The sequence below is a fragment of the Coturnix japonica genome, chromosome 1, assembly GCF_054131305.1.
Source record: "Coturnix japonica strain WE chromosome 1, WE-NBRP24, whole genome shotgun sequence".
Taxonomy (NCBI): Eukaryota; Metazoa; Chordata; class Aves; order Galliformes; family Phasianidae; genus Coturnix; species Coturnix japonica.
In genome coordinates this window covers 75,247,224-75,264,177 of record NC_140663.1, presented here as the reverse complement: position 1 = coordinate 75,264,177, position 16,954 = coordinate 75,247,224, and the positions used below count along the sequence as shown (strand labels likewise).

Sequence of the window (16,954 nt, the reverse complement as noted above, 5' to 3'; positions counted from 1 at the left end):
CTTGATCTCCCCCCTTCCAGATGAATGTCCTCACTACCAGACTACAGAATCAATCTTCTTCTCTGGCCTAATGAATATTTAATGACTTATGGAAGTGGAACAGCTCCGGTAGGAGAGGAAGAGTGAGAGAGACGTGTTCATCCACATGGATATCCCACAACACCACTCTGTGACCAGCATGCAGGACCTGAGCCAAGAACCTTTGCAGGGAAAAACATCAGCCAAAGGACCAAGGGAGACAACATGAGCACAAAGCAGTGGGGTGCCATTTTCTCTGCTTCAGTGCAATTTCTGAGTGGCTCAGGCCTGGTCAAGTTTATGCCTCAGATAAGAGTACATGAACCATACAAACAAGCTTCAACTTTGCCAGTAACAACCAAGGTGAACCTGCTGCTCCACCATTCTGGGTGATGTAACCTGGCTGTGCCCATGCAAGGTGTCATATGTAGCATTTGCAGCCACACTGCTCAAAGAGACCAAAATTCATTACTTTCCTAATTGAACTGTTACTGTGAAAAGCCAATTAAACTGAAATGGCTATCATGAGGCAGCCACTTTGATGCACTTGGTGCAGGGCTCACATTGGAGGACAGAAAGTCCTTCCTGTGAGAGGGGCTCTCCCTCTCCTTTGTGGGAAAAGATTGCTTTGCTGTGTTTTTTGTTGTTGTTGTTTTTGCATTTGTTTTTTTCTTTAAAGCTGCCATATTTAGACTAAAACTGGAATTAGTAATGCTAGCTGCTGCCCCTTTCACAGCAAGAGATTTCTTAGGGAAGAAGAGGCAAATATGCTGCCTGTACTTCTGCTGTAAGATAAGCTGGTTTCTTTCACATCACAACCCTAAGACATTGTCATAGGCACCCAAGGGAAGAGGTCGCCAACTATGGGAGGATCAGGCTTTTGCAGGGTTATATTGATTGGGATCCTACTGGTCAGCATATGGGAAATATTAACATTTTTGATGCAAAGAGCTCATGTTGGTGACGTTGCAAGTGCTGGGGGCAGTTATCAACAAAATGGCCGTGGAAGGCCTGACAACAAGTATTTAATTCATTTTAGCATCAAATCTGCAGAGCCTTGAAACAAAGTAATGATCTCAAAATGAAATTTCCCTTTTGCTTCAGCAGAAAATTGGAGGATGGCAAAGGGAAGAAAAAGAGACATTTTATTTCCTCTCCTTGATTGTAATTCCCTGCCTTCAGCTAGATCGATATCATTTCTGCTGGAGATGGAGGCTGCTTCTGGTTTCCATGGCAATCTGAGTTGTTGGAGGCTTGCAGGCTCCATGAATCCCCAATTTATCAGCCTTCCAGGATTTAATAATGGAGACTAGCAGTCAGACAGCTTATGAATGGCACATGTCTTTTGGGCTGGGGGAAGGGAGGCGGGAGCGTGGCTTGTAGTAAAGGCTGCAGCAATTTGTTTTCCTGTCAGTGACAGCTGAAAGGGGAGGAGAACAAGGGGAGGAGCAGCACATTAATTCTGGATGCACCAAAGGAATTTCTAGACCTTTTTGCTGCAATTACAGAACATTTCCTCTTCTGGCCTCTTTTCCCTTGCCAATATTACCAGAGCAGGGGAGGAGAGCAACCTCAAAGCCTGTCCCATGTGACAAGGTGGGTGGGAGCTGAAGACTGAGACCCAAAGGCTCCAGCACTGCATGTTTTCTTCCTCTCTCAAACCCTCTTTATTTCAGGATCAGCAGTGCATGAATGCCAGCAGGCTGCCACTGTTTTGGGTTCTTTTTTTCCCCCCACTGATCCTACCACAATTGCCAGGCTGATCAGCAGAGCTGTCACTCTCTGTGCATCTGCCAGGACTCTCCAAATGTGCACCTCCATCTCCAAAGTGCTGTAAGCTTCATTCCCTGAATTAATTATTTTTTCTGGGATTGTCCTGGTTGTACAGGAATCACTAGCAATCACTTCAGTCAGGCTACTTAGAGCTCACTTGCCCATGATCAGCTCTGAGTATTTCCATTCCCTCTTATCTTTCGTCTGATTTCTCCTCTATGATCTCACAGGGCAACAACAGTAGAGAGGCTAAAGAATAAATGGATGCATCTTGTGAAGACCTTGGTACTCTTTCCCTTCCCATTCCCTGTTTCCGAACCATTCTCCAGCATTTTATCCAACTTAGGAGGAAAAGATGGGTGACACAAAAGAGTACTCATGTATGATGAGATGGGGACATCTTGCTTTTCAATGCATATGCTGAGAGCAGCTGCCAAGTGTTACATTCCACAGCTGGAAGCCAGTAAAAACCTCTGTATTCAAGCTGTTTAAATCACAAGGTATTTAATTGATTTTAAAGAGTTGCCATTATGGTGTGCAGGACCTTTGTGAAATCTACTGGAGTAGCAAATGTGAAAAGCAAAGAACAACTGCTGTGTTATTTCTTCTCAGGTATTCCTATTTCAGATAGGTAAAAGCTGTTCTTCTGCCAACATAGCAAGCTGCAAGCAATCCAGGATACTCCTGGGTTCTGTTAAAGATAATGTTCTGGTCCAGGTATTGGACAGACAAGCCAGAAGTAAAACATAACTGGACTTGGTGCTCACCAGTGCAGTAGATATCATTAAAGATGTTAAGATTGGAAGCAGTCTGCGCTGTAGTGACCACAGCGTGGTCAAGTGTGTGATCTTGAGTGCTGTGGGCCTGGCAAAGAGCAGAGTCAGGAGTGAAATTCTGGCTGTTTCAGGAGTCACTGGATGAGAACTCCTGGGAAGCTGTCCTTAGGAACAAAGGAGTGAAACAGAGCTGGCAGCTCTTTAAGGACACCTTTCTGAGAGCACAAGAGCTCTCCATCCCTCAGCATAAGACATCAAGCAAAGGAGGCAGAAAACTGGCATGACTGATCAAGGACCTCCTGACCAAACTGAGGGAAAAGACAGAAATGTACATGCACTGGAAGCAAGGATGGGTGGCCAGGAAAGAATACAGGGATGCCATTCAGACATGCCGAGATGGGATCAGGAAGGCTGATGTGCAAATGGAATCAAACGTGGCAAGATGTGAAAAGTAATAGGAAAGGGTCCTTTAGACACATCTCCTCCCCTTCAACTACTGTGCTGCTCTTGGGCTGCATTTGCTGTAGCTGTGATAGCAGCTGAGAGGAACTATGACTGAAAAACCTAACCACTTTGGTAGGCTGTAGGCTCCTTTCCATTGTAGCTGACTGCAACGGCCCAGTCATAGGTGGGAAAACTGGACCAAAAATGCTGTGTGTGGCAGCAACCACACACCTGCCAGCAGCTGGCATATCATTTGTCTCAGCCTTCAGCTTTGGCTGCCTCCGTGTGTGGGAAGGAAACAGCAGCAGAAGAAAGGACGGCCGCTCCTTTCCCAGTTCTCCAGGAAGCAGAAGTATTTGCAAACGTAGCTATAACAGGGTTAACACCTCCCATTCACAGAGAGCATCTCCCTTTTTCTCTCCCCACCCTCATGCTGCACCACTCCCATCTCTCTGGAGACCCTGCAGCTTCTGCCCATCCGCCCAAGTTGAGCATTTCCATGGCAACCCGGCAGCTGGTGTCTAGACACTGAGAGAGATGCTGGGCCATGGAGCTGCAGGCCTTTTGCAGCCCCTCCCTGAGCCCATCGCCCACTCCTCCCTTCCCACCTCCTGCACACACAGATGCCGATGCAGGGTGGGATTTTGGTGCTGCTGGGGAAAAAATGGAGGGAGGGGAAATCCCTAAGCCAGGAGCTGGGCAGCCTGACAAAGTGCAAAGGCGGCTGGGATGACAGATCTGGGGCTGGCTGTTCTTTGAGGATTGAGCTGGAGCAGAAGGCTGCCCAAGCTGGACCCACAGTCATCAGCTGTGGTACTGGCAGAAGTGGGTTTTCCTCTCTTTGCTGGTACAACTGGGGTTGGCATACATGGGGCTGAAACAGAGGTAATGTGGTACAGGAGTGGGAGGCCAAAAATGCCATGTGTTGTGGCCATAGTCACCTTTTTGTTCTAACATTCACCCCCTCACCAGCATGCCATATGCCTCCTTTACCAGCAGGATCTATGAACACAACACTTACTACTCCCATTTCCCTGCTGCTTTGCCTACTGCTTTGCCTGCTCCTTGGGTCTGCCTATAAGTGAACAAGGGATTCCCTAAGGTTCTGGGAAAAATCTCTCAACCCATCTCCCTGGAGCAGGAACAGTCACTCCTCCGAGTTCCCCTTCTCTTTGCTTCCCAGCATAAATCTGTCAATCTACAGAAGCAGTGAGCGGGCAGGGCGTAGGATTTTAGCACTGTGTATGGTGCATAGCAGGGCTGACTGCAATGGGCTAACTTGGATCAGGAAGGGAGCTGTATAAGCAACAGCTCTGAACCCAAGCTGCATCTTATTTCAGTAATTTCAGACCTACCATAGTCTGCCTGGAAGCAGCTTCTGGCTGGCAAGAAGGACAGATGGATTGGGACAGATGAATCAAGCTGTGAAGCCTGGATCCAAATCTGGACCCAAATGTCATTAAAACTAGGAGATGCGTAGGTCACAGATTTCAAGGTATTCCTTACCTTCCAAAAAATGCCTCTCTCAGGGGTAAACAAGGGCTGCTTATCACGGGGCAGCAAAACCCAGATTAATATTTGGAAGCGAAGAGGAGACCAGACAAGGTGCAGGCTTTCACTCCCATTTCTGGCCAAGCTGTGTCTGGCAGAGGGCAGAGAGAAAAAGGAGTGAGTATGGCAAATGGACCCGCACTGTGGCCAATGCTTGAGAAAGAGCAGCTGTTGAGGAGGGATGGGCAATCCATTACCACGCAGACATGTTCAAGCCACACAATCAATATCAGCAATAATTATGCAAACAGTGGGAAAGCAGCAGAAGCAAAATTCCTGCATCTGTAGTAGAGTCCCACAGTGTTTATGCAATTTCTTTCATTTTGGCATCAGCTGCAGTAATTTGAAGATCTACAATGGAGCAGAAAGGAAAAGGGAAACAAAACCCAAGCCACCAGGCACAAAAGAAATGATCAGCAGAGAGGTTACTGCTACTCTGGTCATAAACTGATGTCTGCTCTGATTTAATTAATCTTGGCAACTCAGATGGGAGCTGGGCAGGTCCCAAGAGACAGTATTTTACCCGGAAATCTACTCAACCTAATTTCACTAATGTAGGGCAGTGGGGAGACTTGGAGAGGAGCCTGCATGCTCAGCCATTAGAGTGCAGCACAGGCAAAGGCAGCTGGAGGTGCCACCATCCAGCCATGCTGTTGCCTGCATGCCTGCTGCGGCTCCACAGCAGCCAGAGCTGCATATGTTCAAGACGTTTGCTCACCAACAGAGTCCATGGATATGATTCTCCAGGAAATAAATAGAGTGCTGAGGGGCAGAAGCTCCCTAAGACCCTATTAAAGCAAGGACCTGTAGTTTATTTCTGTATCATTTCTCTCCCACGGACAAAGCACTTAAAATTCCCTGTCAGGTACCAGTTTGAGCTCTAGGTAAGAGGCAACTGTCAAGACAGAGCCCTTAAGCTGGAAAGCAAGCACACTTCAGCCCCTCCCACCAAGTAGCACTATCCCTTAAGCACTTGCATGGTCATAACCTGAGGTTTATCCAAGACTATCCAAAAGATTTCTGCACACACTGACATTCGCTGACACTGCCTGAACATTTCTGAAGTCCGAACAATGGATGTGAGCACAGTGAGGCAGTGGATGGTGTGTTTCAGCAGTGGCAAAATCAGCATTGGAGCACCTCTATTGGTGCAGATCTTGATGAGTGTGGCGTGCAGGCTCATGTCAAACAACCAACATCTGCCTCTGATGTCATGGGCCAACGTAATAAAATGTGAGCCATTACTTTTGAAACAGCCCCCATAGGTTTGGTTAATAGCCTTAAAAACAGCTTGTTTATCTCCACTGACTGGAAAGGGGGAGCAGGGTGAGAAGACCAGATGATGATGTCTGTGCATATTGATGAATAGCGATGATTAGGGTCCTTATCCTCTCTATCCTCTCTTACTTCTAAATTCCTATTCTGTGATGTCTCCCAGTGCATCCTTCTTTTGCCCTGTTCTAGGTCCATCTTAAGGGATAAGTCAGTGCCTCTTGCTTGTTCTCTCCATTCAGGGTGGGCACGGGCACTCTGATCTTGCAGGTTGAGGCCTCACAATGCTTGTATGTCCAGAAGGGGCAGCTTTAGACAGATGGAAATTTGACCACTTGAGATGACGTGCTGTTGTACCTCAAGCAAGGTGCAGAACATTTTACCTCAATGCCCTGAATTCTCACCTGCTTTTTTTGTTACCTTTTCCACCTAGTTCAACAAAGTGCAAAGTGAATGTGAAATGTCAAGGTTGTACAGGTCTGGCTGCATAACTGTACCTGTCCACTACAAGCCAACAGGTGCAGCAGCCCAGAGTTCAAGGCAGTGGGAAATCAAGCCTGGTATCTGGTAAGAAGCAGTGGAAGAGAGTTTCTCTCTGATCTATGAGATCCCCCAGGATAAGTCTCTAATAATATCCCCAGGGACACCTAGCAGACTTTACTGGGACGCTGAAAACTAGGTTGGAGAAAACCCCCGAGAACATACTACAGAAATAGCCTGCATCAAACAAACTGGTGAAGGATGAGTCAGGCAAAACTGTCTCATCTCTCCTTGTGAATCATAAACTGCTATTAACTGGCCCTGATGTCAGTAGGTCTGTGCTGCAATGATCCCATTGCTCCGGGAGAACCCTCTTCTTTTCACTGCTGTGATTTAGCAGTGCCACAGCTTGAACTTCATTTTTTATGCTGAGTTGTTTATCCTTTGTGATGTTACCTCTTGCTGAAGCTCATTACTGAATAATAACACCAGGTTGCTTCTTTTCCCTTGTCTTGAAGATCAATGGAATTGTGCTAAAGCTGCTAGGAAGTGAGGCATAGCTTAGCGGCAGCAGGGTGCACGTGTGAGTATGGTATTTCCCCTCATTGATTCAAAACCATATAAAATTAAAAGGAGAATGGCTAGATGAATTTGGCTCAATATTTGGCTCTTATTTATATTTGGGCCATTAATGAAAGGTTAAAAGTGACTCAAGGTTGTGCTCAGCATATGTTTGGGTTTTTTTTTTTTCTGATTCCTTTCTGTTCAAGACTTGAATATGTAGTGAAGTGACTTCATAGCCTTTCTGCTGCTCCCTGACCTCAGAGTCAGTCCAGGCTATTTCAGCATGACATAAATAAATGCTATGTCTGCCTACTGCCAACTGCCCCCAGAGAAGAACACGGGGGTCAGCAGGGCTCCTGTGCAGCCAAGAAATACATCTGCCAGCCAAGGTCCTCTAGGTGCCACAGATACTCCCTGAAAATCAGTTTTGCTTATGTAGTGAGCCATCAGGGACAGTATCATGAGCTATCTCACATCATTCCCCCATTTTGAATGCAACCAGAATTCCTGCTCATGTCACTAGAACAGTTGGCAAAAGCTTACTACTATAGGATCCTACTTCTGTAGAAGAAGGACCCCAGTTTTAACTGCAGTGGGGGAATCTGTGCAACTTAATGGTTTGTATGGCTTGGCCAAGGCTCTCAGTACAGTACTCTCTCCTGGAAAGCATGAACTCAGGATCTCCTAGTGACCATCCCTGTGCTTGTTGCATTATGTGCCCATCTGTTATGCTGCCTTGAGAAGGCTGTGGGCACTTATAGCTGAAATCTATGTGCATTTTCAGTAAGAAAGTGCAAACATATTTAAAACATGAAATGTTGTGGCTGGGACTTGTGTTCCTTAAGCTGAGTTGCCCATCCTTTGCTGATCTTCCATTTATCTTGCATTTATGTATGGGAAAGCAGAGCTTTTGTCTTACTGGGATCTAGACTAGCAAAGCTGCTGGCTAATGATATTCTTTTGGCCCACACTGAGTTTTAGATGGCCATGAATGCTCTCAGCTCCATAATTCAACATGTGCCCTGCTATGAATGCCTTGGAGAAAAGTAGGATTAAAGGGATTCCCTGCCCTCTATGGGGAGTGTGATTGAATCATTCAGAAATATTAACCAAACTAAGGCAAGACAGTCTGCTTTGCAATCCTGTCCGTTTTTACATCCCATTTTTATCAGTAGTCTATTTTGTCTTCAGTTCATGTTTGTAGCTGTACCATATATAGAAAGGTCTTTAAGAAGCACTCTGTTTTGCTGCTCGGTATCAGGGAAAAGCAAGTGCTTAGAAGCTTTTGCTGGAAGTCAGGATCTCAGGCCATGGTACTGAGTGATGGGGATGTTCTCAAAGAATTTTTCTTACTAGAAAATCAATGTCTGAAGTTCATTAAGACAAAAGGTGTTTTAAGTTCCAAAAGCAGAGAGGTTGATGAAGTTGATTCAGAGTGGGATGTTACACCTTAAAAGTGATGCACGTGGAAGTGGTGCATAGAAAGGCATATAAAAGAGAGGCTAAGGAGCTGAGGGAGAGAGGGGTATGAGAGCTGCTGCACCTGCTGCCAGTGCTGGAAGCAAATACAAGTCTGCCATCTGATGGCATCGAATGGACCAGGCAAAAATGCATAATCAGTCTCAGTCAGGAGTGGTTCACATCCCATATAGTATTCTGACTAGTGATAAACATGGATGTGAGGATTCTTACCTTCACAAACTAAACCATGTCAAGTGAACATCTATAACGTTAGGCTGACAGTGTGGGTAGTAGTGTGGTTTTTGAATATTCCAATTAGCTTTGCTCCAGACAGCTCTCAGACACATCCTTTCTTGTTCTGGAGAGCAAGGATTTAGCCATATGGACATGAGTTGAGTGGTGCCAGGTAGCTCCAGGGCAAAAGAGCAAACCCTGGTCCATTTTATTTGTTAATGTAACACAACACGATACTCCATCACAGAAGCCAGGAAGTGGTTTGTTCAAGGGGATCCCTGAGTCCAACAAAAGTACATTGATGATGTAGAGGTATATCAAGCACCAGCACTGCAGTATGTGACATATCACTTCTGTGCCTCATCCTGCACCACCCAACCATTTGGCACTTATTTTCTCCACTGTTTATCCTAAACCTGGAGTGATACTCCTTGCTTGATCTTTCCACAGTGTTAGTACATATATTTGGGTGGATTGAGGAATAGTTAGCATAGAATGGAAAGAACTGGAGATAGAACAGACCAACAACTGCAGTGCACTAAGACCCTTTGCATTATCCTGCAGCCCTCTGCTGAACCACACTGCCTTGTTCCTCCTTACTGCCTCTGTCTTCCCCTCAATGCTATTTCCCTGTTGTTATTGTGGTATTGCAGACCCAGCCTCCATTCGCTTCTTTCTGCCAGGCACTCTGCCTTTGACAGAAGAGCCCAGAAAACTGGAGAGGACAGCCTCCTGTCCAAAGGCTCCCATTCATTGTTTCTGTTTGGTGTATGAATTACAGGTTACAACTTTTTTTTTTTCCCCTCTTTCAAGCTTCTGAGAAGTTCAGTAGCAGTAATTAGAGCTGAGAAATTCAATGGTGATTGGTACAGCCAGCGGGTGTGATAAAAGGGTAATTCAGACACTGGATCGAGCTGGTTTCACCCTACAAGCCAAGAGCTTCATCAGTGCGTGTGGCGAAATGAATGAGAGCTGGCTGACACATCAGCAGGAGGCTGGGCTTAGAGCTCTAGGCCGCTCCTCCCAGTTGCACCTGGTTTCTGGTAGGGATGGAGATTCCATGTGAGAGCCATGCACTCATCTGCTAGGCTGAACCTGGGCATCTTCTTCCCATGCCACAGAAATGCCAGAAACCTTGAGGCCTGAGTCTCCTTTGGGAGAGAGAAGCCAAAAGCCATGCAGTTTTGTTGTGCGATGGCTATGTGCATGCGCAGGATGCTCTAGATTGTGGCTGACTAACACTGAACCATCTCTTTCCCCACTAGATGCTGTAGAAGAAACCAAACCTACTGAAAGTGCCCAGCAGGAAGAGGTGAAAGAAGAAGAGAGCAAGGCGGACCAAGAAAATGCCTGAACATTAAGAAATGACTCCCCGTTACCCCTCCCTCCCTCCCCCTATCCTCTATCCTTCCTTCCTTCCCACCCCAATCTTGATCTCCCCCCCTTCCTGCTCACGTCTGTGAGCCTGTCCGTCCCCCTCCCATTCCCACTTAAACCCTTTTTCTCTCTGTGTGGCAAACATTTAAAGAAAAAAAAAAAAAAAGAAAAAAAGAAAAAAAAAAAGCAGGAAAAATCCCAGTCAAACAGTGTGGCTTAAACATTTCTTTGTTTCTTGGTGTTGTTATGGCGAGTTTTTTGGTAATGATGATCCAATCATTTTGGGAAAATTCTTGCACTGTATCAGAGTTCTTTGACCTGGCGCGTGCGTGTGTCTGTCTGCCCACCGCGAGCGCTCTCTCTCTCTCTCTCCTCTCTCTCTTCTCCAAGTGTGTGTGTGTGCAATGTTCCGTTCATCCGAGGAGTCCAGACTTACCGAGTGAGTTAAAACAAAAGCAAAGCAGGAAAAGAGAAAAAGAATAGTAATCCTTTTCTTCCTTTTTCAATGTGATGGAATGAACGAAAGAAAAAAAAGCAAGCTTAACAAAACAAATGAACAAACAATAGTACTAAATCCCGTTTTCTTTTCAGAACTAGAACAACAACAACAACAAAAAATGTGCCAATTAGCATAATGCTTGGCTCCAGGCTCCTTTTTCAAACTGAACAATAATTATAATAAATGAGAATAATGATCATTAACATCGCCGTGTCGCATTTCTATGCTGCTGTATGTCCTGCTGGCCTCTGCATGCAGACCGCTCCTTGGTGGCCTGCTTGCTTCGTGGCCCCACTCTGCTCTTCAGCCACTACTCTACCATTGGTCAGAGGCTGAGCACTCTCCTTGGCATCACTCAGGGGATTTTCTAGGGAAGCAGGCTTTGATTTTGAGATGCCATTAGCAATGAGTGAGGCATTAGCTTAAGAAAAGAAGGAAAATTGATCTTGGGAAAGATCAAAAGAAGTGTGCCTCCAGGAGTCCTCTGAGTCCTGTTTTAGGGGAACACGGTGGGTGACCTCAGAGGAGTGATCCCAGGCAGCCACATGGGTGCCGTCTGAGGGACCAGCTTTGGTCCACACTGAAGCTCTGAGCCCTGCCAAGGAATGCACTGAAGGCCAGGAAGGGCCAGGTGCCCCCCCTGGTGCTTTCCTCACTGGGATGGAAATTAAGTTGTTGTTGACTGATGTGGCATTGTTCTCCAAAGATATTCTGTTTGGCAAAATGTATCGGGACAGTGCAATAAGTGCATAGGCACGTGGTCAGGGTGAGGTCTGGTGGTGTCAGAGCCAGCCAACAGCACTTGGAGGAATTTTTGTCCCTTGCTGCCTGGCAAAACCTAGGTTTAATCACCCAGCCTGGGCTTCAGCTGACTTAGCCACCTTCTGCAGCCTGCTCTAAGCACAGCTGATGCTGGGCTTTTCAGCTGAGCACCGTTGCATGTACCTCCTGCCCGCTGCCTACAGGAGGCGGGATTGTCCCCAGCCCAGTGCCCACCAGACCTGGCCTTTCATGGTGAAGGATGGGCAGCCTAAGGCCAAATGGCTGCTGGGATTGCCAAAAAATGCTGTTGGCAGGACAAGGATTAAAGTGGCCTAGAAGCAGTAGCACCAAAAAATGGGTCTGCTGACAGCCCCAAAGTCTGGCTAATTCCTGCTTCCTTTGTTCTGCTCCATCTCTTTGTTGGAAACAGGGAGAAAAGATGAACTGTGTCTCCTCAGAGTGAATCCCTTTGAACTGCTGACTGGATGCGCCATCAAAATGTGTAGGGATTCATTTCCATACGCTTCCTGGCCTTGTGTGGAAATAAGAGAGAGAGAGAGTGGGAGGACTGAAAAAAGAGAGGGAAAGAGAGAGTGGGAGAGAGATTGGACAGAGATTTTTTAAAACAGGGATTAGAGAGAGGAAGGGAAAAAAAAAGACTTTAGAGTGGATAGATGGATGATAGGGAGAGAGAGGGGAGTATAGCTAGAGTAAGAAAGGTTAGAGTGAAAAAGGTGAGAGAGAGACAGGAAGAAATTAGGTAACATGGAGCAATAGGTGATTGATAGCGATAGTGAAATGTAGCTAGCTGAAGTAGATTAGACAGACTCAATAGGTAGAAAGATGGGCTGACTGACAGATAGGTATTGTGTCATACTTCATAAACGATATATATGCTAATATTCCCATGTCATGATGGGTAGTAAACCCTGAGACACCTTCCAGCCTGACCTCAACTCAGCAAATGTAGCGCGGACATCAAGCACTGCTTGGACCGTATGCCAGGTCTCACAAGCCTGCGGATGGGGTATGGGAGGGAGAGCGCTCTGATGGGCACGGGGCACACCAGGAGAGGGGCAGAGTATGCTTGCTGTTCATAGCACGCTGTGTGCCCAGCCAGGATGCTGCGGACGCTCTGTGACTCTAGCACCGCATGGAGAGGAGCGAGGTTCAGCTCTCAGGAGTGCGGGAGAGATGTTCAGGAGGAGGCAGGAAGGAGAAAGCATGGCTTTTATTTGACCTCATCTCCTGTCATGACCATTCGGAAGGGTTTACTTAAGGGTTGCGTGTCTGCAAAGACCTCTTGGTATCCCTGCTCTTCTGACTTCAGACCCCAAACCTTCCATCTTCCCTCCATTTTATTATTACTATTTTTCACTTTATCAGGAAAAGAAAACAACCTCTTATGTCTTCCTGGACATAGACCTTCCTCCCTCCTTGATAAACAGAAACATTTTCTCTCCCTCGGGGATGTTTTACCTTTGCATTTTGCATGTTGCTTCCCCTTTGGCTGATGGCTGGGGCATTGCGTGTGTTTTGCCACCGTTTGTAAGAACATACTTTGCCATGTTGCTTAGAGAACAAAGGGTTGGGTTTTGTGTTTTCTTTTCCCCCCCATGAAGAGAATGGGGTATGTGGTTACCAACTGCAAACCTAAAAAAAATTTGAATACTAATTCCTCTCCCTTGGTTCCAGTTTAAAATTTACTGGCTGTAACCAAGCACCCCCCAATCCTTCTTATTGTACCGTGTCCTGATCCTGCCAGAGAGTCAGGGCAAAGGGAGCGTGAGAGAGAGCGCAACAGACAAACCCTGCCTTGAGCACGAGGTGGTTTCATGTGCAGTACACAAGATTTGTATAGGAAGTTGGGCTGTCTGCAGGGTACAGGAAGAGAGAGCAGAGAAAAGCATTTGGATTTCCTTGCGTTGCCTCTTCAGCCAGATTTTAACGGTTGAAAGGAAGCAGTTCAAAGGATGTAGCACAGGATGGAAACTGGAAGGAAAACAGGGGTATTTGGGGAATGAATTTTCTAGCAGGGTATCAAGTGAGCTGAGAGCAGCACAAAAGGCAGGAGGTCACAGAAATGAAGAGGGGAGCGGGGAGTATCCAGCAGAGTAGCTGGAGCTTTTCTACTGCTTCTACTGCAGCAACAGATGTGTATCTGTTCCTCTTTCCCTGAAGAGTACATATCCTGCTTGAAGGTGCCTGTGGTTGTTGCTTTGTATATGGAAAGGGAAGGGGATGACAAGGTGACTCCTACAGGGAAGATGGTGCCTGGCCTCATGCACAGAGATGAGTCCAGGAGGGACTTCTTGTGCCTCTGTAGTGAGATGTAATAGTGATCCATACCTGTACTGAATGTTCCTAACAGCTGTAGGCCGGCTCTTGACATTTCACCTCATCTAGATTAAGCCTTGGAAAACCATAAAAAATCCAAAGCTAACAGCCCCCCTGCCCCCCTTCAGTGCAATGAACCATTTGCTTGAATTTGGTCTGCTTTTCAATGCTTGTGGCATCCACGGACTTGATGCACTGATAGAATGTAAAAAATCCACAACACCTGGAAGCATTGCATCAGCCAAGAAGATCCTCTGTGAGCCACTCTCCAAAGGGAGGGAAGTGCATCCTGCTGGGACCCCTCCAGACCCTGTGTTTTCCAGCACCAAACCCTAACACAGCCCCAGGAGAGGCCTTAGCTGGAAGGAAATCGTCTACAGTGACTACATGAGCACTATCTCTAGGGGAGCGTGTTGCTGTAGATGAAAGAAATGACCATAATTTAGGAAGAAAGGAAGGAAGAAAAGCATAAAATGAGGTAGTTTGGTGGTTTTTTTCGGTGCTCTCTGAATGGCACATTGTAGCGCATGAGGCTTTTCGTACCAAAGGTCTGGTGTTTGTCATAGGTGTCTTTGGAGGAAGCACTGAGGCTGTGGTTTGCAGAGGTGGAGGGAAGGCTCTTGTGAACCGTCTTGGCCAAGAGTCCGTTTGGTGACCACCTGAGCTCAATGACTTGGGGTGGCGGTGGCAGGGTCCTCTTCCAGGCCTGTGCTAGATTCCCCACTTTTCCGCATTGCCACATTAGCACTTTCACTGGATATTTAGAGCACCTCAGGACTGGTTCTCCTCTCGCTCACACTGGGGTAACTCAGGAGTCGCTCCACTGGAAGCAGTGGTGTTAATCTGGTGTGAAAATAATGCAAGAGGAGGATTCAACTCCTCGGGGGGAGTTTTCCAGGTCCCCGAGGGGGAAAAACAAATATCAATGGGAGTTACATGTCTAACTGCCACTTGTGCCTGTGAAAGTCTGCCCCTTACCTACCCATATGTATATAGGGTATCATTTTCAGAATAACCCAAGTGACATGGGTGTTTGAGAGTGTATGTTTCACTGGCTTTCAAATAAACTTAATGCTCCTAAGGCCCAGATTCTGAAGGACGTCCAAGCTTCTATCTACAGCACATGTCAGGGCTAAAATTCTAGAGTCGTTTTGGAAAAAAAAGGAGCTAAAGATCCCCAAGTCATTTAGGTGGCCCTGAAAACACTACCCTCTATCCATTGTTCAGGGTGTTGATCTCAGGTCATGTGCGAGCCTGCATTCTTACCTACGATGCTTTATTACCACATTCCTCTGTTGAGCAATACTCGGAAGAAAAGGTGAAGGCTGAGATTTGCAGAACTGGATAGTGACCGAGTGGTTTACAACTGGGGCACAAACTATAGGTCCTCAATGTATTCTGAGCATCAAGATTGATGTATTACACACCCATAACCACTGGTCACTTCAAAAAATCCCAGCCCGAGATCCTGACTGCTCTCATAAAGGAAAATCCTAGGATAGCCGTTCATCCAATAGCTTGGTTTTTCTGCTCATGCCTGTTCCCAATGAACAAAACACATCCCTATGCATCACCTAAGCCCTATTTTGAGGAGTTACACTGGCATACAGCTGAAGTAACACAGTGGTAAATCAGGGCCCGAAGAAGAAGGCTACAGCCTAGAGAGTGTAAAGAACTGTGACGTGTCTGGAAGCTAATAAGAGCAGAACTTGACGAATAGAGCGGCCCATTTCCGATGCTCTTGTGTGAGGATCTGGAAAGAGTCTCTCACTCATTGTACTTGTGCATTATGAATGTGTCCATCTGCAGAGATCTAATGTACACATATGTCCTGAATATTGTCCTAAGGTTGCAAGCTTCAAAACTGAGCAGAAAACATTCCCGAGAAGTGAGAATAATACAGATGTCTGTATTTGAAAAATTGGTTCCAATAAAGTCTCTCACTTATAGATACGTGCTCTGGTGTGCAGTTATTTGCTCCTGGAATAGCAGTTTCTCCCTCTTGTAGATTCTCAGTGCTCGTCTGACAAATCTCATTCCATTTTCCCTCGCCCTTCCCAGTTAAGTCCTGTTACAGTGGAAAGAAATACTTTCTACTTATTCTCTCTGGCCAAAAAAATTATGTTAAAATGAAAGGGTGAAGTAAAAGGCCTGCTATGGTTTTACTGTTGATAAAGGTAGAAGACATAGTACCAAAGCAAGATGTGGTCTTCCCATGCAGAAGTACCAGATATTTATATAATAAGAAACACATCTAACCACAGATTCTCTTGACCCAGGATAGATTTGTGGCCAACTGGGTGCTCCCCAAGATGTGGCCGTGTGCTTTCAGCACCGCGGATCTGTATCATGTCTGCAGCAAAGTGCTGGGCCTGGGATGTTCTGGGTAGAGGAATTTGCTGGCGTGTGCGAGTGGTGATGTGACTCACCATTAAGGAAGGCACCCAGCATGTTTAAGGAAAAGCAAGTATCATATTTTTTAGATGATCAAACAATCTGTTGGTTGTTTTTATTTTATTTTGTTATTTGATGGTGTTTTCTATGCAACTATACCTAAAGGTACCAAATCCCCCATAGGAATTGAAGCTTCGGTAACCCACTGGGAAATACCAGGAGCTTTTCAGATAAGAATACATATTTCAGCACCTTAGGAATCCCACCAAGTTCTTTCCTTTAGCATCAGTTTTGTGCCAAGTGCAATAAAATATGAACAGAACAGTGATTCCTGAAGCTGTGCAAGGCTGCTGCCTTTAATACTGTGCTGTATATGTCAGCAGCTAAAGAGCAGAGCTGAAATCAGACATTTTTTATCTCATCTGTTCATCCCAGGAAGCTTTGCAAGCACAATTAAGAAACCGTTTGCATCTCCTCTCTGAAATACAGCAGCTGGCTTAGCAAGGGCCCAGGAAAATTCCTGATGGGGCTCCAAGGAGCTGCCTGGGAAACAGAGCAGACCTCAGCATCTCACATGGGCTCTGGACAATGTGCCAATTTGCAAATGAAAATGACACAATTAGATGTCTGTGTTCTTGCATGTAATCATCAGTTGCCCCATGGCTTCTCCAAAAAAGGCGTGGACTCCAGCTTGTGTGCAAACAAATATTTAGCATTCAAAATCAAGTGGTTTCAATTAGCCACAGAGCTGGATTGCAGGGCTCAGCCTTGGCAGACTGGATTTGCTTTGGTGGGATGAAGCGCTGGAAAGGGCAGGTGAAGGCCTCCCTCCAAGTGAATGGCTCCCTGGGGGTGGCAGGGCTGCCTTGCGCTCTGCAGGGCAGTGTGGGGGCAGGAGACTGAACAGTTAGCCCTTGGCACATGTGTCCGCAGAGACTCTCAGCTGCATATCAGTCCTCACCAAAGCCTTTCCAACCAGGCACACAAAGCTCCTTGGGCATCCTTTCCAGTG

The 16,954-nt window shown here is 46.3% G+C and overlaps 1 protein-coding gene across 1 annotated transcript in view; it reads left to right on the top strand.

Moving 5' to 3' along the window:
* Positions 1-15,497, top strand: part of GAP43 (growth associated protein 43) — a 54,203-nt gene extending 38,706 nt beyond the window's left edge. The window contains exon 3 of the mRNA XM_015875967.3: positions 9,839-15,497. Within this exon, the coding sequence (XP_015731453.2) occupies positions 9,839-9,927 (89 nt within the window). The 3' untranslated portion in view covers positions 9,928-15,497. The remainder of the gene's footprint in view (positions 1-9,838) is intronic.
* The last annotated feature ends 1,457 nt before the right edge of the window (positions 15,498-16,954 follow it).